Source organism: Lepidochelys olivacea, assembly GCF_965140295.1.
Source record: "Lepidochelys olivacea isolate rLepOli2 genome assembly, chromosome: 1".
Classification (NCBI taxonomy): domain Eukaryota; kingdom Metazoa; phylum Chordata; order Testudines; family Cheloniidae; genus Lepidochelys; species Lepidochelys olivacea.
Genome location: NC_140411.1, coordinates 118,995,823 through 119,020,146, shown reverse-complemented (window position 1 = coordinate 119,020,146; position 24,324 = coordinate 118,995,823). Strand labels below are relative to the sequence as shown.

General features: G+C 41.9%; 1 protein-coding gene across 4 annotated transcripts in view; it reads left to right on the top strand.

The window, feature by feature from the left end:
- The window catches only part of MAP4K4 (mitogen-activated protein kinase kinase kinase kinase 4), a 238,690-nt gene extending 214,683 nt beyond the window's left edge, over positions 1-24,007 (top strand). For all 4 annotated transcript variants that reach the window (XM_084616687.1, XM_084616686.1, XM_084616685.1 and 1 more), the window contains 6 exons: positions 3,139-3,273; positions 11,737-11,837; positions 14,012-14,161; positions 16,584-16,743; positions 20,595-20,734; positions 20,930-24,007. In XM_084616687.1, the coding sequence (XP_084472813.1) occupies positions 3,139-3,273; positions 11,737-11,837; positions 14,012-14,161; positions 16,584-16,743; positions 20,595-20,734; positions 20,930-21,013 (770 nt within the window). In that variant the 3' untranslated portion in view covers positions 21,014-24,007. The remainder of the gene's footprint in view (positions 1-3,138; positions 3,274-11,736; positions 11,838-14,011; positions 14,162-16,583; positions 16,744-20,594; positions 20,735-20,929) is intronic.
- The last annotated feature ends 317 nt before the right edge of the window (positions 24,008-24,324 follow it).

Sequence of the window (24,324 nt, the reverse complement as noted above, 5' to 3'; positions counted from 1 at the left end):
GTTTGGTTTGGGTTTGTTTAAAGGAACTTCACTTTAAGCAATGTAAGTATATAAGTAACTGGGTCCACAATATATTTAAACACCTTTTTCAGGAAATAAATGTTTGAATGTATGTGATGGTAAAGTTTGAAAAGCATCTCCACCATGTTTGAATGAAATGTCTGTCTTGAGGATTTTAGGAGGAAAATTTAATAAAATTACATTAACATAAAATGTAATTTTAGTTTTAGTTTTCAAAACTGTAAATCTTAGCTGATGTGTTTACTACTTTCATGAAAAGCTGAAAAATGAATTGCTTAGATGCTTTTATTTTGCTTTTGTGACACTCAAAAGAGTTTGAAGCAAGTTAACAAAAGCAAGTTGCAGGTCCTTAACCTGTTAGAAGGCAAAAATGTATTAGATGCTCAGATACTACAGTGATGAACATTGTAGAAATGGCTGAAAAGAAAGTAAATAATTCAGCAGTAATAAAAGCAATTGCTTGTCCTTACAGAGCACATTCCTAGGGATTTTACAAACGTTAATGAACAGTTACAGCACCCCAGGGAGATAGGCTAGAATCACAAATAAGTGGAGCTAGTTGAAATTTTCCTGTATTACAAATAAGGAAAATGTTTCACATTAAGTGATTTGAGTTTAATCTTGCAGAAAGCCTGTGACAGAGCCAGAAATAGAAATCAAATCTCCTGATTTCCAGTTGTACAGTTCAACTGCTAGTCCATGGTGGTTCTCACAAGAAATGATGTTTTTATTCAAGAGCCAAAGTAGAGTTTTTGCTTGTCTCAGCATTAACAATTGGCAAAACCACCAGATTTTTAGAACAATTTACAGCTCTAAACCTAAAAGACTCTTCTTAGTTTTCTCTTTGTCCTTGGTGCTCCGCTTCTGTGAATGTTTAATAGGGAATATGCCAGTTATAAATGAGTCTGTGACTACAGTGTCAGATCAGTTTACTTTGTTTAGCAGTTGTGTAAATACATGCATAGCCACATTTATGTAACTAACCTTATATGTCAGAATGGATGCATTCTGGAAGGCAGAGGATTTCCTGCCTGTCATGTGATTCTTTTTGTTTCTAGACCACAAAGATTTTTTTTTGAGAAACTCCCTGTGCTTGCTTATCTTGTGGCCAGACATGAATAAAGAATCACATACTGGGGAAAATCCATCTGTATCACTTGTTACTGGTCTTCATTTGGTGAATTTTAATAAATGATGGGGAAAGAAAACCAAACCATGTGCTCTGGGAATTGGCATGTTTTTACTGGTTTTCTTTAGGAGACTGTTGAATGTTACCCACTTTTGCCAGATTCCATTTAATCCTCTAAGAGACATCTTGCAGCCTGGGGGTTCAGGCTGTTACAGTGGTTTTAAACCACTTGTTGCACTGTCCTGGTCTGGGCTGCTCCTGGGACTGGAGAGGACTCTAGTGTGACTTAGACAGGTCCCCAGGGCTGTCTAAGTTACGGCAGCCTCCCCGGGCTGCCCAATGGGCTATGATGCTACCCAGGATCTCTGCAGTACCTTGGCTCCAGTCTCTACTCCAGGGCTTGTGAAAGGATTCTCTACAGGCAGCCTCCTGGCTGTGTTCACAGTGCCTGTGCCAGAGAGAATCTTCCCTTGGTCAGATTTGGGGCCCCTAGGGCTACTTAACACCACCCTAGCCCTTTTACTTGGTGTCCAGGTTCTGGCGCAGAGGTGAGGAGGCCACACCCTTAATATTTAAAGAGCCAAGCTTAGTAAAGCCTGCCATTAAGTATTCCCTCTCCTCTCCCCCAAAATAGTTAATCCCCAGTGTATTCTAACCCAATTGAAGCATCTGTCCTTTACTCAATTAGTTCAAATAGATGTGAAAAAGTAATACATATTATGAGCCATATGCTCAAGTGGCTGTTCACAGTCAACACTATTAATGTAGCAATTTGGGACCTTTTGCTGATTCATTTATACATACATACATTTATATGACTCCACTTTTTAATGGGATTTAGAGAGAATTTCATCCTGGCCTTGGATCTCTAATGCCAACTTTCCGCTTGATGGATTTTTAATGATGAGAAATCCCTGAAAGGTAGATATTGTAACTGAACTATTTGCTGCAACTCTAACCAGTAAACTTCAAACAGGGACACCGTATTGTGCATACATATGAAGTGGCAGGTGAAGGTTGCATCAGCAAACTTAATTCTGGCATTTCTTAACTCCTGAATGCTTAATTTTGCATCCTTAATAATAGTTTTGTAACATAGGGTTTTAAAATTTAATTTATATTTATTGTAGTGTAACGACTCATAATGTACTTAACACTTCTCAAGCACAGAGGGCACAGATCCTGTGCCAAAGAGCTGTGTTGTTGGCATGGTCTGTACCAAAAACCTGAATGGTACGTGACCTCCTTCTGTAGACCCTGCTGTACTGAAGCCAGAAGAATCATTCAGTCATCTAGTCTGACCTCCTAGGTATCACAGGCCATTAACTTTCATCCAATTATTGCTATATTGACCCCAATAACTTGTCTCTGACTAATTTGTGTTTGACTAAATTTACGTTTGTGATCAATACTGAGTGTACAAGATTATAGCACCACCAGCACTATTCCAGAATCCCTCCAAACATTATTTCATAATAACCTCATGATACTATTGCATGAACATAAAATGACAAACTTAAAGAAATAGTTCTGGGGGGTTTTGTTTTTGATGTTAAAACCGCCCCACTTTTTAATAGTAAGATTGTAATTCCACAATAGCAAGCACCAATCCTTTGTGTGTGGAGACTGAAAACATCTCTTATATAGAGCAGCTCTTATTTGTGTGACACCAGAAAAAAGAGTGGAGAGAGAGAGTTTTGTGGTTGAAAATCATTTACACACATATCAGAAAATGGCCATCACTATTGGGACCAGGTCTGAAAGGAGGTAAAAGCAAAGCAGGCTATGAAATTAACATCTATGTTAAGAGTTTCAGTACCAAGTGACCAGCACTTTTCGATCACTCTAATCATCTATGACCGTGAAATGCTTAGCAGGATCACTTCGCTTTCACAGCAGTTTCTCATCTCATGATGGTCTTTTGGTTATCTTTTTGTTGTGATTAGCATGAAATTCTTGTTAAAACAAATGTTGCATTTTGTGGCTAGGTAAGAAGAACAAGTTGCGAGTTTACTACTTGTCCTGGTTAAGAAATAAAATCCTACATAATGATCCTGAAGTAGAAAAGAAACAGGGTTGGACAACTGTGGGCGACTTGGAAGGCTGTGTGCACTATAAAGTTGGTAAGTAGCAAATGAATTGTGACAATCTGTCAGGATAAAATTAGGTAACAGAGGAATCTTACTAACATAGTTGCTGTTTATATTAACTGATTCCTCTTAACTTTTGTTTTGCCATGTTCTTCTTCTAGTGATGGTCCCTATCTGTATTCCACATGTGGGAAACACATGCACCCCATGTGTCTGAGTCGGGAATTTCTTGCAAGCAATGTCAATTGAAGAGCACATGTGCCGTAGCTCTCCCCATGCTCCCAACTGAGGGCATAAAGCGTGGTGCAAGCTGATGCCTCTCCAGTTCATTCCTACTGCGCATGGTCTGAGTTGAAATCTTCAGTGTCCTCAGATCCTTTATATTGCGTCATTCCTATAAAAAACTGTATTTAGTTAGGTTTTTTAGTAGTTTTTATAGTTTGGTATAGCATATATAGTAAACATTTTTTTCTCTGTCTCAAGATTTCCCCCCCAAGAGGTCTGGGATTATGCCCAGGGTCCTGGCATTCAAAAACTGTTTCCTGCCCTCGCTCCTTTTCTGTGAGCAATGAACATCAAGGCTGCCTTTTGTTCCAGTGTGAGGCTTTCATTTCTGCCAAGTTCAGCATCTGCCACTCTTTTCTCCAGAACTTGTGAGGGTTGGGACCTGAGACTCAAAAAACACTTCATGGAGAAGACAATGAAACCCCAATCAGATCTGGGCCGAGCTTCCATTCTCCCCCCCCCCCACCACCACCACACACCCCAAGTACATCAGCCTCAACAAGTGGGCAGTGCCCCTCCAAGCTTGAATGGAGGGTAAGTCTGTTAAGCCTAAAGAGAAGGCTTCACAGGAGAGTAAGGGCACTCTCATAGACGTAAGGACAAATCATCTATGTCTAAGACTGTCCCAAAAAGAAGGGATCGCTCCCTGACCCCATCGAAGTAAGAAGAGCCAGTTCACACAGGTGCTGACATCTTAGGGCACAATTAAATCTTTTCGACAAGAGAAGGAGGCTTGCCAGAGTACAGGTCTGATGGTTCAGACACCAGCACTGATGGTGAAGATGTGGGATAGACAGCTCCTGGCGCTTCTGTCCACTTTGGGAACCAAGGTGGTACTGGTAGTGCTGTGGCCCCAGAAGGAGCCAACAGCCATGTTGACCAGAGAGGCTCTGGCTTTGCCAGCTCCACCAGTTGACTCTCTTCATACTCTGGGATGGTCGGAGATGTGTCTTCCCAGAAGACAACTTTGCTCTCTCCCATCTGCAGTCACCACTCCTATTGCAGAGCTGCACATCCAGCTGGTGGAAATTCAGGAGCCTCAGCATGGCTTACTAGACATTTCCTCCCAGTCCCAGTAGTGTGGTCCTCTCCATCAACTAGGCCATTATAGATCCAGAAAAGGTGGTTTGGTGCACCCCTGCTTCTTGTGCTACCACCCTTAGAAGGGCTGCAAAGTCCTACTTTGTCCCATCCAAGTGGGGAGAGCTCTTCTTCTCTCACTCTCATTCAGACTCTCTGGTGTTGCAGGTGGCTACAGAGCGGTCGAAGCAACAGTACCCACAGGCTACTCCCTCTGATAAGGGACACAAGAGACTCAACCTTCGGGAAGAAAGGTCTTCTCTTCCACCTCCCTCCAGTTCAGGATCTCTAATTATCAGCCTCTTTTGGCCAAATACGATTTTATCAATTATGCTAAATTTCTAGAGTTTAAGGACAAGCTCTCTGAGGAGGATAGAGAACGCTTCCAGGCCTTAGTGGGTGAGGGCACATTTGTGGCCAGAGCTTCACTCCAAGCCATGGTGGACGTGGCAGATACTGCATCAAGGGGGATGGCTACAGCCATTGTCATGATGAGAGACTTGTGGTTGTAATCCTTGGGTTTCGCTGGAGAGGTGCAGAGTACATTCAAGATCTACTCGTTGATACTATCAACCTATTCCACTAGAAAATGGATGGGTCTCTCCAGTCCCTCAAAGAGTCAAGAACAATTCTTTGCTCGATGGGCATTTATACTCCTGCCCCTCAAGAGGAACCATCATAGACAAGGTTATAGGGCAAAACCTCAGCCCTTTTATCATCAGTGTCCTCAGGAGCCATCACACAAATTAGACCAATGAACCCAGCCTCTGCAACATCCACTGCCACTTTGTACACTAACCCCAGACAAAAAGTGTTTCTTTTGATGGGACTGTTGAGACCCGTGCCCCTTTTATGATGACTATTCATTCTTCTCTTCAAATGTTTGAAGGTTGCCTTCCCCAATTTATCAAAAACCAGAGGGCCCTAAACTACAGACAAATGGTTGTCCATGAGGTTGTCCATGGTGGCTATCTAACTGAGTTTCTGAAAACTCCTTCCCACAAACCTCCTTCCCATTTCCTCTTCAGGGACCACTCTCACTAGGAAATTTTACGACAGGAGGTGAACACCCTGCTCCTCAGGGAGCCATAGAAAAGGTTCCAGCTCAATGCCATGGTACGGGTTTCTATTCTCCTTGGTCCCCAAGAAGAGTGGAGGATGGAGGCTGATTCCCAATCTATGTCAGTTAAATAAGTTTATCCAACAATTAAAATTCTGCACGATATCCTGGGCATCAATAATTACCTCATTAGAAGAGAGCACATTGTTTGTGGCTCTCAACAGGCCACAAGAGGTTCCTCAGGTTCCTCTTCGACCAGAAGCACTACCAATTCAGAGTCCTCCCCTTCAGTCTGGTGACAGCACTCAGGGTGTTTATAAACGTTTTTTTCAGTGCTGGCTGTTTGGATGAGAAGACAGGGATTTACAGTCTTCCGAGACCTCAGCGACTGGCTTCTCGCAGGCAGTTCCTGTGAGGTAGTCCACAGGGCAACCCGTGTTCTGCTCAACCTTTTTACCTTCCCTAAGTGTCTGCATCATTCACGAAAAATCCATGTTGACCTCCACGAGGTACGTAGACTTCATAGGGACATTAGACTCAACTACAGCAAGAACATATCTACCTCTCGAAAGGTTTCAGGCCATGAGCACTCTTATACAGCAGGTTGTTATCAGACCCAAGTTATCAGTCAGAACTTGCCTTCCTTCTTTGGCCACATGGCTTCATGCACACATGTGACACCATTCACCAGGCTACATCTATGTTACCTAAAACCCTGACTTCTCTCTGTGCACTTTCTAGAGGAGGGCATCATGAACGACAAGGTCACAATTCCACCCAAGGTATTAAGCTCTCTTGTGTGGCGGACAAAACTGGAGAAGATTCGGGCAGGGATCCCTTTCCTTACGCCGACACCCGAGTCAAACTATTGTTATAGTCAAACTATTGATGCCTCCTACTTGGGCTGAGGTGCGTGTATGGGCGATCAAATGACACAGGATGTCTGGGCCTCGCAGGAGTCCAGAATGCACATCAACTTACTAGAACCCAGGGCAGTCTATCCAGCCTGCAATGCCTTCCTTCTGCTTATCCAATACAAACATGTTCAGATAATGTTGGACAATTTGACAACACTATTTTATATAAACAAGTAAGTGGGGGTAGGGAAGCTATTTTTTTCTTTGTGTACAGAGGCAGTCATCCTCTGGAATCAGCAACATATTTATCAGGAGTGCAAAATTCCCTAGCAGACTACCTACGTAAACACTTTTTCGTGAATCATAAATGGGAGGTTTACAATTCGATTCTCAACAGTGTCTTTGCTCAGTGGGGAATGCCGACCTTGGATCTTTTTGCCTCACAAATGAACAGGAAATTTCTTTGCTATTACTCCAGAGCAGCCCTGGGCAAAGACTCATTGAGAGATGCCCTCCTGATGTCATGGAAGGGTTACCTGGGGTTTGCTTTACCTCCAATTCCTCTGATAGCGCAGGATTTGTGGACGATCTGTCAAGACAGAGCTTGAGTCGTCATCATCGTGTCCAGTTGGCTGAGACAGTTCCAGTACATGGATCTGTTGAAGTTCTCAGTGCACCCACCCAAGAGCACAACACAGGGACAACGTCACACACCCCAATCCAAGGCCACTACAACTCAGAGCCTGGTATGTGGATGAGCATCAGAGATAGAATGCTCATGGTCCAAGAAGGTGCAAAACATCCTTAACCAAAATAGAAAAAAATTCTATGAGAAGCTGTTACTCAGCTAACTGGAAGCGTTTCTCCACTTGGGCTCATCAATATAATTTGTCTCTGGATTCTGTTGAAGTCCCTTATATCTTAGAGTATCTACTTACTTTTAAGTCTTCTGGTCATGCGTTCAGTTTCCTGTGGGTGCATTTAGCGGCGGTCAGCGCTTTCCATCCTCTTGGTGCATAACCATACAATCTTCACACACCCTGTCACAATGAGAGTTTTAAAGGGAATTCTCAGATCCTTTCCACCAGCAGTGAAGTTTGCACCTCAGTGGGACTTCAATTTTATTCTGTTCTCTCACTAAGGCTCCGTTTGAGCCACTGGCCATATGCTGTATGGCCACCCATGAAGGTGGCCTTTCTCATAGCTATAACATTGGCCAAAAGAGTTGGTAAGCCGGGAACATTTAGAGTGGGCCCACCATATACTACCTTCTATAAAGAAAAGGTCTCGCTTCACCCCCACCCCAGATTCATACCCAAGATAGTTTCTGCATTTGATATGAGTCCACTTACATGTATTTTTCCCTAAAGCGTGTGCCTTGGAAGAGGCAAGAAGGCTGCGTTCTCTGGATGTCCGGAAGGCTTCGGCGTTTTATCTGCCAGGAATAAAAGATGTGAGAAAGACACCTTTATTTTTTTCCCATAGCAGAGCAATAAAAAGGTCAACGTATATCAGCGTAGAGACTTTCAAAATGTTCATCAGGGTTGTATTGTTCATGGTTACCAATTAGATGGCATCCTCCTCCTTGCCCCTCTCCACCATCCTGGAAGGAGAAAAGGCTCATTCCACCATGGGGCAAGCTACTTCAGCTGCATCTCTGAGAGACATACCCCTAGTAGAGGTCTGTAGGGCAGCTACTTGGAGCTCTTTGCATACTTTTACGAGACATTACACCTTGGTACAGTCATCAACTGCAGATATGGCTGTGGGGACAGCAGTACTACAGTCAGCTATTGCTTCTGTGTCCTGGCACCCACCACCTGGTTGACTCGTACTTGTTAACCTCCCACGTGTGGAATACACATAGGGACCATCACTCGAAGAAGAAATAGGGGTTACTTACCTGTATCTGGAAGTTCTTTGAGATGTGTGGCCCTTATCTGTATTCCACCACCCATCCTCCATCCCCCCTGCTGCAGATTGGTTACACTGAGGTAAGAATGGGGAAATTGGAGTGGTGGCAGCCCACACTGCCCTTTATGCCCTCTGTTGGAGCACAAAGAGAGCTACTGAGCATGTGTGGGCCAATGGATACTGCTTACAAGAAATTCCAGACTCAAGCACATGGTGCACCTATGTACCCGTGTGGGGAACACAGAGAGGGACCACACACTCGAAGGACTTCTGGTTACAGATCAGTAATCTCCAGTTACACTGGAAGGAAAAAGAACGCATTTTTTATTTTTCTCTTAGAGGCTGATCGTTGTAAAAACAACAACAACAAAAAAGCATGTTAGCTTTGTAGGAGTTTATGGTAACAGGAACATATGTTTAAGTTAATGATGATGCATTGATTTCCCTTACCTCATTGCATTTCCTAATGCACTCTCAGACTGAGCCAAGTGCAATTGTGGGGTGAAGTGTCTTTCCATTAAATAGATTGTTTTTAGTGCTTCTTAAATTGCTGAGATTAATTGGGTTATAGACTCCCTCTGAACCAAAACCTGTGATGGATGGCAGAGAGTACATATAAGCCTGTTAACCTGCTGTGGGATATCCAGAAAACATCAGTAAGCTAGTACTGTTTCTACTGGCTCAGCTTCAAAATGAGATCTTGCCGTGATGATGCACCACTATTGCCCTGGAATGATTTTGCTTTGTTTTCACTTTAAGGTATACTCTTTACTGCAACTAACCTGTCTTTCAAACTCCTGTCTTTTTGCTTCAAAGCCTTATCTTTTGTCAAACTGTGCTGGTCAGTCTATAGTAGCAGTTTGAGCAACTGGACTGTAATCAATCAGTCTGTCTTGTGCACACATTTGAAAAATCTACCAGTAGTAAGTAGTCAATAAATATCTCAGTAAGAAACTGCTGAACCAAAAACTTGATCCAAAAAGCAGTTTATAACTTACTTCTCCTGTGTCATACCCAAGGGTTTCAGCAGCCTAATGAAGCAACCTGTTTAACAATACATTAACAGCTATATAAAAGGGACTCTCCAACAGTGAAGGACATGAAACTGAGAGCATTTTTTTCCAGATGAAGAGTGATTTGTTACACTCAGCTATAGTTTGACACTGAACTATACTGTGAACCATAAATATACAGTAGATCTTCTCAGGTAGTAGGAAGGCCTCTTTGACAAGTACATTTTAGTTCCCAAGAATGATGAGCTCTGGAAATAGTTGTGTTTGCAAATCTAATAACAGTGCAGTCTTGGAGCTGACCCTCTGTGGCTTTGTGCACTGAAACAGCTGGCGTTGATGTCTTCCTTGTCTCTTTGATGCAGCACGGGGTTCAGACTTAAGGGTGAGGTGGTATGGATGGATCTCAGAGATGCTTGAGGCAGTTTATGGCTCTCCCAGATGATAAATTACTCTTTGGTAGCTAAGACTGGGTATGTTCCAGAAAGCACCCTAGGCAGCCACGGAAGGGCATCAAAGTTCCTTTTCACAGATAAGATGACGTTCATGCACAAAATTAAGAATTCTTTCAAGATAGACAAGATTGGACAAAAGTTGTATTTTGCAGAGAGGCAGACTCAGTACAACTGGAGACTTGAAACATCCTTTTTGTAGATGAAAATGTGTCAGGTCGTCAGCACTTAAAATTCACTGCTTTTACTTCCCTGTTAAGTAAACGGAGCAAAGTTCCCGCTGAAGAACAGCTCCATCTCCCTACCGCATGCCTGGAGAAAACAAATGTAGACCCACATGGCAATAAAGAGAGTCGTGAGAAGCCATGAAAATAGTATGTATTAAAACAGTGGGATTGTTCTGCGGTACAGTCGCATTGCATCAAGGCTGGATGTGAAGTGTAAGGGGAAAGGATTTCTCACTACTTCAGGAAATTTTCACATCCTTTGTTACCTGGGCTAGCTGGAAAGAAGTAACACGTCAAGCCGATTGTGCATCACCCATCCACAACTGGTATCACAAAAGAGTCTAGCAGAAATAGAAATTGAGGAAGACCATGGTACTGTCCTTCAAAAACTCAGATGGAAGTGGAAAATGGAGAGTCTGCACCTCTAGTTGAATAGCCACTTTCTACTTCTCCTGGTCCTTCCTAATCCCATATATCTTAAACAGTCTGAACAGTAGTTGCCAGCAGAGATCTACCACAGGACCAGTTTTTGTCTTGTATCTGAATGCAGAAGAAGTTTGAGAATTCACAGATTTGCTACATGATGAAAATTTTACCTTTCCTGACACGTGCAGCTTTTTTCCTCCCTAAGACTGTAATGAGACTTTGCTAGTGATGCAGCAAAATGTTTTTGCGTGTGTGAGGCTGCTTTGCAACTTCTTGGTTGTGGGGGAGGGGGAGGGGAACATCCCTCAAAAATGTTCCAAGTTTGCCTAGAAATCATTTTTTTGAAGTATTTTCTAAAGAAATTCTAACTCTTTACCAGTTTAGAAAATTTTTTCATTTTGCCCTAGCAGGGGGAGTCTAAACTATAAGGGAAGAAGAGCAGATGATGACCAGTACTTGACATGTTAGCCTCTCTTTGTGACTTTTTGGGAACATTTCCTTCCTCTCCTCCTTCCCCCGCCCCATCCCCCCGCACACCCCTCTTCCCACCTTTCCATGAGGATGATTATCCCCCTGTTCACCACCCATGTCCCCTACTATTCATCACCCATGTCCCCTATTTAATGTGTCCCCTACTAACACAATAAGTTTAGATCTTGGAGGTAAAGGAAAGTGCACCATTAGCAAACTTGTTGTTACTTTTGCTTTTAAAACTGGCTTTATCTTCTTTCTTTCATTTGAGTCCTTGTCGTCGTCTTCTAGTGCCTCATGCTTCAGCTTAATCATGATGCATTAATAACAGCAATGTTGTAAAAGCAAGTCTGCCCATTAACTCTAAACCAGCTTTTTAGGTGAAAAAGGACCCTGACCCAAAAGTTAACTTTCCGTTTTGTTATGTAAACAGCATCTGTGTTTTGTATAGAATAGTGTATAGCGTATTAGCAAGGCTATTCCAGACATGGATATTCATTGAGTCACTGACAGGATTAAATATTCTTGAGAAGCAGATGACTAAACATATGTATTACTTTACTTTAAACTACTTAGAAATAGGAATGTTATTGCAATATTAATTGGAACCTTCAAATGTTTAAAATTATGTGGCAACTTTATTGTTTTCTTGTTTCCTAAAGTTAGTTAAAAGTTTGGAGTTGCTGCTGAGTTTATTTTCTTGTTTGATTTCAGTAAAATATGAAAGAATCAAATTTTTGGTAATTGCTTTGAAGAGTTCTGTGGAAGTCTATGCATGGGCACCAAAGCCATACCACAAATTTATGGCCTTTAAGGTAACAGTATATTTTAACCGTCTTTGGGCTTTCTAATGTGTATTTGCAGTTACAGAGCTGCTTTTATAAAAATGTTTGAACAACCCACAATGTTGATATATAGTTACATGTTCTCTAGTAAATCTGTCACTAATTCTGGATTACATTTTAATGCCATCATTGATGTTTGTTAAATGAAAGAGTCAGCGTATGTAACTAAATTAACATTCTGAATTGAACTCTGAATGTAAACGATAAATGGAAAACCTAACAAGGAGATTGCTCAGGTTGACAGCATCATATGGCAGCTGCCGAAGAGCAGTCAGTTGTCACTGCCACAGCTTCACTCTTGCTTAAGGAGAATGAAAAATTTAAAGCCCTGCTGGACTTCTCTCTTCTCTGCGAGCAATTTATTTTACGTGGTCACATAAAACATGTAGAAGAAGCTCACTAGGGTTGTGAACCTCCAGATCATGCTTCAATTCTAGGCAGATTAATTTTTGAGGTACTACACAGGTGTGTGTGTGTGGTGTCCTCTACATATACAAATCAAGAGACAGATAATTGAACGAAATCCCAATCTTGCTGCAAGTGAACAAATCACTAAATTATGTTAGTCTCACTTGTTTTTATGAGTGCTGTAAAATATCATTGGTCCCATGGTATCATTACCAAACTAGTCGTGGGGCGGTAGCCCCTCCCCCTCTGGGTCGGAGGGAGGCCACACCACCTCTCTACACCGTCAGGACTGCTGCCTAGTATCAGAGGAATTAGCGTTAGGTGTTAGTGTTCCGACCGGCCTAACAGGGCTGAGCCCCCATATAGTCAGTTGGTCCCGGCCCTTAGGCAGAAGCAGGAATCCCAGGGCCAGTAGGCTGGGGCTGAGCAGCCAACCATCTATACCTCTGGGCCCTTTGCCCGGCCCCTGCTTAAACACCTTAGTCTGTGGTCTCGGGGCCCTTTTGGCAGGGGCCAGAGCAGACACCGTAGTCTGCAGGCTCTGGGTTCATTAAGCAGGGGCCAGAGTAAACCCAGCCATCTATATTCTCTGGGCCCTTTAGTCAGGGGCAGAGCAAACACAGGAGACAATTAGCTCCAAGCTTTTTAGTCAGGGGCAGGGCAAACACAATAGTCAATTAGCTCTGGGCTCCTGGTGCAGGGAAAACCCAGGGCAGAGCGAAAACCCAGGAGTCAATTGGCTCTGGGCCCGTGGTGCAAGGACAGAGGAAAAACCCAGGCGTGAGGTGTCCTAGCTCCAGTGGACAACTGACAAATGCAGGCCTCTTGACCTGGCAAAGGGAGGCTGCTACCCCAGGGGATCCACCCTACTCCACTGGGCCCCGACCCAGGGGGCGGAGTGATCCACCACTGGGTCAGCAGGGAATCCAGCTGCAACACACCGACCATGCTTCAGGCAGCGCTACAGCCAGACTGAAGTTGGCTGTCGCTGGGCCACTTCCTCCCCTCTCCTCGGGTTGTACCTGGGACCACGGGGCATCTTCCGTTTCCCCCGGGTAGGTGGCCAGTGGCAGTCCTGGAGGGTCCCTGGCAGAGACAGGTTTCCCCAGCGGGCAGGGGGTCACTTGGCTCAGCCGCAGTCGTAGCTGGCTGGAGTGAGCAGGACATGTCTGTCTCCCTCAGTGTCCTGGCTCCAAATGAGCCAGAGGCGCTGCCCTTTATACTTCCGATTCCAATTACCCACATCTGGTGGGTGGGGTGAGCCAGGTCTGGCTCTGCCCACTTGGACACAGAGGGTGGTTCCTCCCCGCGGGTCAGAGGGAGGCCACACCGCACACTACCCAAACTGTTGTGCAGAAGATGAGATTGTCACTTACAAATTAAAAATACACTAAAGGAGTTTAACATGGGTTGATGATTAGTTTTTATTTCTGCTTTTTTAGTCCAGGGAAGTTGTTTTAGTTCATAATGTTATATGGCTGAGTCCTGCACAGATATGACTATTCTGACCTCAGTCCAGCAAAGCACATAATCCAGGGACTTAACCTCAGTGGAATGCCTCACATCTGTAAAGGCATGTACTTAACCACGCTGCTGGATCAAGTGGGATGACTTTGAAGGAGCAAGCTACCAGCGTGTGTGTGTGAGATAAGCATGTTTTTAAGGACTCCCATCTCAATGTTGTGTGCTAAGTGGAAATGTAGATCTGACTCCTCCTTTTAATTACTGTCTTGCAGTCATTTGGAGAATTGGTACATAAGCCATTGCTGGTGGATCTAACTGTAGAGGAAGGTCAGAGGCTGAAAGTGATCTATGGTTCCTGTGCTGGTTTCCATGCTGTTGATGTGGACTCGGGATCAGTCTATGATATTTATCTGCCAACGCATGTAAGAATTGTGGCTCAGTATGGGATTTTTATTTCTTAGGTTTTTTTCACTTACTTCACATTGAAAAGATATACAGGTGTTCAAATGCTGTGGTATAATCATACCGTGAGCAACCATGCAGAAAAGTCATCTATTCCCTTCACTATGCTTTGCTAACTTCTGAAATTGTGATTATCACTTGTGGGTTAGTTAAAAGATAAGAGCATCTTGCACTTAAAAAAAAAAAATAAAAAATCCCCAAACCCACAAATAAAAAATCCTAAACCTCTTTTCCTTCATAGAACATTACACCTCCTCTAAATACTAGGTACAAAACACATTTTGTTAATGTCAGTCCTAATGCATGCTCAAAATAATACAGCTCAAGATCTTGAGGGCTTGCTATTTCAGTCCTTGTGGTGACTAACGTGTTTTACAGCAAGAATGAAAAGAACGTAATTTTGTTAAAATAGATGTTGTGTAAAACAGTGGCTCTCAACCTTTCCAGATGACTGTATGCCTTTCAGGAGTCTGATTTGTCTTGCGTACACAAGTTTCACCTCACTTAAAAACAACTTGCTTCCAAAATCAGACATAAAAATACAAAAGTGCCACAGCACGCTATTACTGAAAAATTGCTTACTTTCTCATTTTTACCATACAATTATAAAATAAATTGATTGGAATATAAGTATTTTTACTTACATTTCAGTGTGATTCTTGAGCCTGTTTTTCACTTGTGAGCCTTCTCCGAAGCCTGAGCCCCAGGCAGCGGGGCTGAAGCATGTAACTTAGCTTTGCAGGGCCTCCTATGGCATGGAACCCCAGCATTTGCCCTGCTTGTCATCCCTTAATGCTGGCCCTGCACTTGCAACTCTCCTAAACCTATTCCATGACCCTCTCCGGGGGGGCTGCAAGCCCCATGTTGAGAAACACCGATCTAGATGAGTTGATGTACCCCTTGGAAGACCTCTGAGTACCCCCAGGGGTACATGTACCCCTGGTTAAGACCGACGGCTGTAAAAGATATAAAACCATCCTATATCAGAACCTATATGGGCTCTTAAATTTAAAAACCTAAAAACCGAAAAGGGATGGTAAAGTATAATTATGTGAGCATATTGACAAAAAAATCTTTGGAAGCAGAGAGGAATGAAGTCAGATGAATGCAAGAGGAACGACCTTTGACATGCAGCAAAAGGACAGTCCCTGCTAGCCTAAAACAGTGGTGAGATCACCATCAAGTGTGTGGAAAGAGGAGGCAGAGCAGGGCACCAGTTCCCTATGGCCACTCTCTCAGCCTAGGCAGGACAAGGCTAAAAGAGAAGGCGTCCGTTAACAGTCATTGGTAGTTTTTAAGGACAGTTCTGTATGGGAGTGGAATTCTGTTGTGGGTTTTGTGCAAGACAAACTTTTTTTTAACTTAAAAGAAAAAAGTAAAGCTGTTCAATACATTTCTGCCTTAGAAGGTTACTATTGGTAAGTGTTCAAGACTTGCAAACATTAAGCCCTCCAAAATTTATAGAGAGAACAAAAATAGGATGATGATAGAATATATAGCTATAGCTAGTCTTATATCAATTTGGAAAAAATAGTAAATTGCATAATTCCTTCATATGTATTCCCTAGAATTATTAATCAAGTTCACTTCCAAGTCATTAGTAGAAACATTACTGATTTTAATTTTTCTTTTCTACCTTTAAAATGAATTGACCAGAAATTATTAAAAAAATAAAATGAATTATCATTTTATTGCAGTAGACACAGGCAATTACAGAGCAGCTGGTGCACTGAGAAAATTAAATTTAAAAAATGAGATAAAATGACATCAGTAATTAAATATAAACTGAGTAATAGCTTGAAGAATAAGTATTTTATGGATCTTAAAGATCACCTGAATATATTATCTTTATTTGCACCTAGAGGTCCCAACCAAGACCAGGGCCTCCCTGTGCTAGGCACTGTACAAACACACCATGAGAGATCATCCCTGCCGCAAAGTGCTTACAATCTAAGCAGATAAATGGTGGGAATGGACACAGAAGGACAGAGAGGTGAAGTGACTTGCTCAAGGTCACACAGCAAGTGAACGGCAGAACTGGGAAGACAACCCAGTCTCTAGAGTTCAGTCCAGTGCTCTTTGCTCCGGTTTGCTTTGCCATGTTACCATGTAGCTAAGTCAGCACTGAAAATCTCAACCGCAGACTAATGATGGAATAACTACAGGTCATTCCATAGAACTGGTCAATCAAATATTCTGGAGATGACCGTTTGATGGGACTTAATGTGTCTCCTCAGGGCCTTTACCTCATCATGGCCCCAGTGACCTATGTTTTCTTCCTTTCTACAGTCTGCTTTTAAAAAAAAAAAAAGTATCCAGCCCTTTATACTGGGAGCAGCTCAGGTGAAAAATAGTGTCTTTGCTTTTGTTTTGCTTCTGTAGATCCAGAGCAGCATACAACCACACGCAATCATCATTCTCCCAAACACCGATGGGATGGAGCTGCTGGTTTGCTATGAGGATGAAGGGGTTTATGTTAATACCTATGGGAGGATCACCAAAGATGTGGTTCTGCAGTGGGGAGAGATGCCCACATCAGTTGGTATGTGTCCTGTGAGAATCAAACATAATCTGCAAAGTTAGGGAGTAACAGGGTGGGGATACTTGGTCTTCAGGTGTTTCATTCTGAAGCAGTTATGCTGTAAATATATTGGTAGACAAGTGCCAAAATGGTGAGATGGTATTAATTTGGTAGTTTTTGTTTAGTTTCTTTTAGAATGAAATCCAAATAAATGTTATGGCGTACTGGGAACAAAATAACTTATTGAGCATTTGGTTCCTAGTAGCCTGTTGAAAATAGATATATTTTTGCTAAATTGTGATAACCTGCATTTCTAAAGGGATTTGGGCTGGTATTATTTTGAGAGATTTCTTAATTGTTAATAGGCTTATATGTGATTTGATTAGTCTTTTTGTGATCTTAAGCAGTAAAGCATTTTATATTAAAAATATTTTTTAATTACCGTAGTTATCTAGAGAATAGAGAAGGAACTTTCATGAGACAAAATGTCTCATACCACAATGACCTAACACGTTTCTTTCTATGATCATTAACTACAGACTAATTCCCATTAAAGTAAGTGGAAAGATTTAAACTAATTTCAGTGAGAATTGGATTGGGCCCCTTCAGTGTGTTCTTGTAAACGTTAGGGGCCAGATTCTCAACTTGTATGAATGGTCATAGCTCCAATTGAAGTCAATGGAGCTATAACAGTTTATACCAACTGAAGATCTTGCTTAGTGCTTTTAAGATGATGTGTTAGTGGCCAAATTGTCCTCCCCCCTCCCCCCCACCCCCCCCCCCAAAAACCCCTAAATAAATTAAAAGTTCATTATTATGGTAAATATGCTTATACCATAGCAAGTTATGTAATTTAAATCCGCTATAAATTAACAGTCACATACGTTCTTGTATGAAATGGGAGTGCTATTAAATATTTGAGCCTTAACATTTTAGGACATCCTTGCTAAGATCTGCTAAATCATAATTTTATGATTCTATTCTATTCTATTGAAAATACACCCACAAACCAGAGGCAGCTCCTTTTTCCCTTGTTTAATCCTTTGATCTTCTTTGAGTGATGATGCCTACGTGTATCCCACACATGGGTATGCATGCATGTCATACGCCCAAGTCCAGAAATTCTTCAAAGCAATGCCAGCCACTTCTCCTCCTGTCAGCTTTAGGGGCTGTCACATGCTCTTTGCCAACAGCTGGATCACCAGTTGGGTCTTGGAGATTATCTAGCAGGGATACTCAATAGAGTTTGTCTCCTTCCCTCCTCACAAACCCCCTTCCTGGTCTCCCTTTGGGGACCACTATCACCAACTGATTCTTCATCAGAAGGCGGAATCCCTTTTCGGTAGTAAGGGAGAGGGTTCTACTTCCCCATATTTACACCTAGCAGCGGTTAGTGCTTTCCTCCCTCCAGCAGAAGGATGTTCTGTCTTTACTCACCCGGCAACTGTACAATTGTCCTATTGGCACTCACAGGTCTTCCCTTTGAACCTATGGCAACATGTGCCATGACCTTCTTCATGGTCATCACTTTGGCCAGAAGGGTCAGTGAACTAAGAGCCATAATGGTAGACCCTCCCTATTTCACGAAGGGAAGGTTTCCTTTAGGGGAAGGTATTTCCCCTCAGTGTTTCATGAAGGGAAGTTTCCTTTAGGTCATGCCCAAAATTTCTTCCCACAATTGTTTCTGAGTTCCACATCAGTCAGTCAATAGTTACCTGTATTTTTCCCCAAACCCCATACCTCTTCCGAAGATAAGAGACTTCACTCCCTCGATGTCAGGCACGCCCTGGCATTCTACCAGCAGAGAACCAAACCCATTAGAAGATCTCCAAGATTCTTTATTGCCATAGCACAGTGGTTTTCAACCTTTTTTCATTTGTGGACCCCTAAAAAATTTTGAATGGAGGTGTAGATCCCTTTGGAAATCTTACACATAGTCTGCAGAACCCCAGGGGTCTACGGACCACAGGTTAAAAATAACTGCCATAGCAGAAAGATCATGTGGGCAAGCCATATCCTCCCAGAAGATTTCTAAGTGGGTTTCGGGATGAATCTTAGAATACTACAAAATAGAAAAAATTTCCCCTCCTGGGGGTATAACCGCTCACTCCCTATGAACACAAGCTGCTTCCATAGCATCCTTATGGTACGTTCCACTGCGGGACATTGCAGGGCAGCAACTTGGAGTTCTGTCCATGTGTTCTCAATGTACTACGCTCTTGTCCATGCAGCGACTGCAGATGCAGCCGTCAGAACGGCAGTACTACAGGCATCTCTGCTGCCACCTTTCTCACACTCTCCTCCAGTCTGAACACTGCTTGCCAGTCACCCACGTGACACCCAGGGACCATTACTCGAAGAAGAAATGGAGGTTCCTTTACTGTAACTGGAGGTTCTTTGAGATGTGTGGTCCCTGTCTGTATTCCACTGCCTGCCCTCCATCCCTTCTGCTTTGGATCCAGTTGGGTTGCAGGAAGAAGAACTGGAGGGGTGTTGACCCACACTGCCTTTTATGCCCTTGGATGGGAGTGCCGGGGCACTACTGCACGTTTGTGGGTCAATGGACACTGCTTTGAAGAATTTCCGGACTCAGGTGCATGACGCACGTGCGTAACCATGTGTGGAATACAGAGAGGGACTATGCATCTCAAAGAACCTCCAGTTACAGTAAGTCACCTCCATTTATCTTTGTTAGAGCTCATCAGAATAACACCTGGATTGTCTGTTGACCATGTTTTTTATAATGACAACTTTTTCTTCTTGAGATTTTACTACATCCCAGTAGTAATTATTGAACGACTACAAGAATTCTTTTCGTTCTGCTAATACGAAGCTCTTTAGCTAATGGAGATTAGAAGTGACATTCAAAGAAAAAACTGTCCTATTTTGCTTTTTTATGATGATGGAAAGGAGATCTACAGTCGCGCTTTGAAAACTATAGGGAAAGCTGTGTTATCCGGCACTTTACAAACCGGAAAGCTCTATAAATGGGCATTTCGGGAACAGGTGTGGGGTGTAGGCTCTGGGAGGGAGTTTGGATGCGGGAGGGGGCTCTGGGTTGGGATTTGGGGCACAGGAGGGGTTTCAGGGTGCTGGATCTGGGTGCTGCTCACCTCAGGCAGCTACCCGCAAGTGGAGGTGTGTCCGAAAACCCCTCCTGCGCCCCAATCCCCTGCCCCAGCCCCCTGCCACACCCAAATTCCCTCCCTCTTAGCTAACCGGAATTTTTGATTTACTGGCACCCCCACCCCCATTCACCCAACATGCCGGATATCAAAGCTTTTACTGTATTATGGACTCCTATAAAATATAGAGAATACCTTTCAAAGTAGTACAATTTTTCAGAATGGAAGAAACTTTTTTAAAAATATGCCAACTGTAAAATCAATTTGTTTTTGCTGAGAAATATAATTAGTGGAATTATAACACCACAAGAGACATAACTGAAACCTGGGCAGTTAAGAAGGGAAAGGATTTTACTCCATTTAAATCTTGAGTTCCGTTTTTTCATTATTGCCTACATCTAATTAACCCTATCTGCTAGCAACACTTAAGAGAAAAGCTCTGTGTAAAACTGAACACTCAACCCATTTCATTGAAAGTTGTGAAAGCTCCCATTTTCACTTTAGCCTTCCAATGAATATTGCAGCAAAAAAGGATACTTTTGGTAAAAAACAAACAACAAAAATCCTTCTCTCTTTTAAAAAAAAAATAAAAATTAAACTGTTCTCACCTTCTTATGCATCATAAGGAATTTTTTTTTAAATAAAAAGGTAAGTGTTTTTTCTTTGCAAGCCACTTTTAAGACAGAGGGTTTTACAATTGCTGTCTGTTGCTTTTTCATACATGTTGGTTTTTGTTTGTTTCTATAGCATACATTCGATCCAATCAGATTATGGGCTGGGGAGAAAAGGCTATTGAGATACGATCAGTGGAAACTGGGCATTTGGATGGCGTGTTCATGCACAAAAGGGCACAAAGACTCAAGTTCTTATGTGAACGGAATGACAAGGTAGTCTTTTTTTTTTTGCTTGCAACTTTTTGCCTTCCGTTACACCATGTTCTCTAATTGCATTATAAATATCTTGAACATTAAAGCTTAACACAAATCTCTGCTTTCTTTCTTCTTCATCAGACTTCGGTGAGCAGGCAAATGATCTGAACACTTTGCTACCATCGTAAATAGTTTTTATCTCTTTCTTCACAGGTTTTCTTTGCCTCTGTGCGGTCTGGTGGAAGCAGTCAAGTTTATTTCATGACCCTAGGCAGGACTTCTCTTCTGAGCTGGTAGAAGCAGTGTGATTTGACAAGGGATTGCTGACATCCAGAGTCTTCGAGATCCTCATAACTTGGAATTATTAGTAACTGGAGTACAGACCTGCACTGATGCAAGCACTCCATGTGAATGTGTGTGCAGGCATCACTAGTGTTAGGTTTCTTTTTGTTTTTAAACTGAGGCTGCAATGCAGCTGGTGCTGTAAAGATACCATCGGGTGCTATAAGTCTTTGAGATTTGGGATCACACTAGAAAACAACAGGTCTTTCCCCCTCTTCCTCCCCCCCCCCCCCCACCTCCTTCAGCTCCAGAATTCCTAGGCTTTGAATGACTCTGTTTGTTAGTGTGAAAAGAGAAAGGCTTATCATGAACATGTTGTTGATTTGGCAGGAGGCAGGCAAGAGAAGGTGACAAGTGGTGGTGAGAGACAGTCTTGCTGAAGCAGAGGGCAGATCTAATCTAGTAATGTTAACAATGTATTTAATTGACATTTCTTTTTTGTAATGTGACAATATATGGACAAAGAGGAAGGTGCAAGTTTTAAGAAGTTAATATTTATAAAATGTGAACGACACAGTGGCTAGGATAACTTCTTTCTTGGGGGTGGGGTGGGGGGTGGAATTCTTGGTTTTGGTTGGTTGGTTTTATTTTGGCCTGGCCAAGAGCTTAGTCATTTTTCTGTGTACCAGGTTTTGCCTGAAACATGTGCAGATGATAAAAAAATTTGTTCATTTTCTACAATGATTCTGTGTTAGGACAGAACTTGGTGATGTCACAGTATTAGCACTGCCTCAGTTAAAGGTTTAATTTTTGTTTAAACCTAGAAGTGCAACAACAGTTTTACCACAGTCTGCACTTGCAGAATGAGAAGAAGAAAAAATTCCAAACAGCGTATGTTTATTTTTTTGTGCCTACCTCATTGTTTTTAATGCATAAAAGAGGTGGTTTAGTTTATACGTTTTTAGAGGAAAAACCATTAATGTCTAATTTAATCTTAATACCAAAACTACCAGATGAAAGGTTTGACTGTTATTCTGTAGCAAGTTTCAGCAGAAGGGGAGAGTAGTCCATTGAGATGGTTGAAATAGCCTTATGGCAGTGAGACACTGACTAATGTAATTGCTTACTAAGTTGGAAATCAAACATTTTTACCAACTTCATCAGTAATGGAAGATTGATGAATTTAGCCTAAAACCAGAGGTTTCACTCTTCTAACATGTGGGCTTAGTAACAGACAGGTAACAATAACTAGTCTAGTTCTATAAACTGTTAAATGTTGTAGGAAACATTTTGGGGAGGTGATGTTTTTCTTTTCTAAGAATGCAATGCACTAAAACTATTTTAAGAATGTAGTTAATACTGCTTATTCATAAAACAGCATATACTTGTGTTTAGGTGTAAGATCCCAGCTCTGGCTCCCCCCCCCCCTTTTTTTTTTTTTTAAAAAAAAGTCAGTTTTATTTTATGAATAAGTTTCTGACATTTGTAATAAATGTCTCAAGAGTAATAATATGTTTAATGGCTACATGTTCATTACTTGAGAAATCTTGAGTGTATAATAGTCTGTTGGTGATGTAATAATGCACAGTGTCATGATTCAACCATTTTTTTTTTGTTTTGTTTTGTTTTGGTGGGGTACTTTGTTGACAGCTGCCTTAAGCTGTTCATTCAGTGAACAGGCTCTCAGTGTTTCACAGTCTTTGTCTTTTGCTGTGCTTAATTTACTTTCATGGCATGACAGGTAGGGCTTTTTAAACATTCTTTAATCAAACAGATTGATTGTTCAAGTGACTGGTCACTTGATTGCTTTAACATTAACAGAACCAACTGGGCAAGTGTTTTGCTCAAGGAACCCTTTTGGCATCAACCCTGACTGCTGTAAATTCTTCTAATCTAATCAGCGTTTTTGCTGAAAGTTCTCCTTTGAACATCAGAAACAGTTTAAAAGGGAGCTGGTGTGTACACACACGTGTACACACACACATATATCAAGAAAGCCTTACATTTGCTGGAAGAAGAGTACTTAGAAATATTTTTTTAAATTGTTTGACTTTTGGATAGCACTGAAGGTCAAGGGTGGGGACCCATTTCTTCAGTATCTGTTACAATCAACCAGAAGAGCTATCAGTTCTCTGTACTATAATGAACTAAAGGGACTCTGAAGTCCAACATAATCATAGACAGGGATGTAATCACAAGATGGCCCTGTAGCATAATTAGCTGACACGGATCAGTTCAATGTCATTCTGCATGGTTTTAATACTTACAGTGCTGTGTGATTAAAATGGATTCAGTTCTTGTCCCCACCTCACACGCTACCTGGGAAATCAATACTGTACGTGAGAATGTTCCAGGGATTCCCCAGGTTACGGATATGTGCTTTTTCCTGAGGGAAACTTATTCACTGGAACTGCCAGATGGCAGCTTCTGCCTCCACAGAAGTGCCAAGGTGGCCAAACGACAAGTAAAAACAGTGTTACCAAACCACCACATATAGAACGTTGGACTCTTTAAACAGTGCTTTTGTCAGAGCAGGGAAAAAGCTCCTAGGTTTAGTTTTAAGCTTTAATAAGTAATAACTTCCTGTATCTTTGTCGAAGTAACCCTAACTGTATGACTGCAGTGTTTTATTTTTATCTTATGCACATGTTATGTTGGAGAAAATGTTTACAAAAATGGTTTTGTTACACTAATGTGCATCACATATTTATGGTTTATTTGAAAGTGATTTTTGTGGGGTTTTTTTTTTAGTTTTTCATATTAGTAATAGTACACTTTTTGTGACTTATAACCCCAAACTCTGCTGATTATAAAGATGCTCAACAATAATACAATTGACAAACTGCATTAAAATGACTAATTATAGAGCTGCAAAGCAGGCTGGTGACAAGTAAACAGCCTTTTTTCTGCAGTGCTATCTAACTTGTCTTCTGTGTATTATGGATATTACTGTTCCCCCCCTTCCCCCCCCATTTTTCCTTAAATAAAGTCAAAATGACACCTACTATATGTGGAAAGTATTTTAAATATTTTTCTGCTCCTGGAGAACCAAGGTGTTTATTGCCTTATTCCACTGAAGGTGAGAAAAAGCAACGTTACCAAATTTCATGATTTTACTGCAAGTTCAGCAATATTTGGTATTTTTATTTAAGCCCCAGCTCCTGGAGCCAAATGATTTCTCCGCTTTCTTGTTTGTGGTTTTAATTTTTGGTCCTCGTGGTTGTGTTGAAAAGCTTTAAAATGTAAATCAGTGGCACCCAGAGGCTCGGAAAACAGAAGACACTCAAAGGAAACCTAAAATGGTGATGGTTTTTAAAATCTCGTGA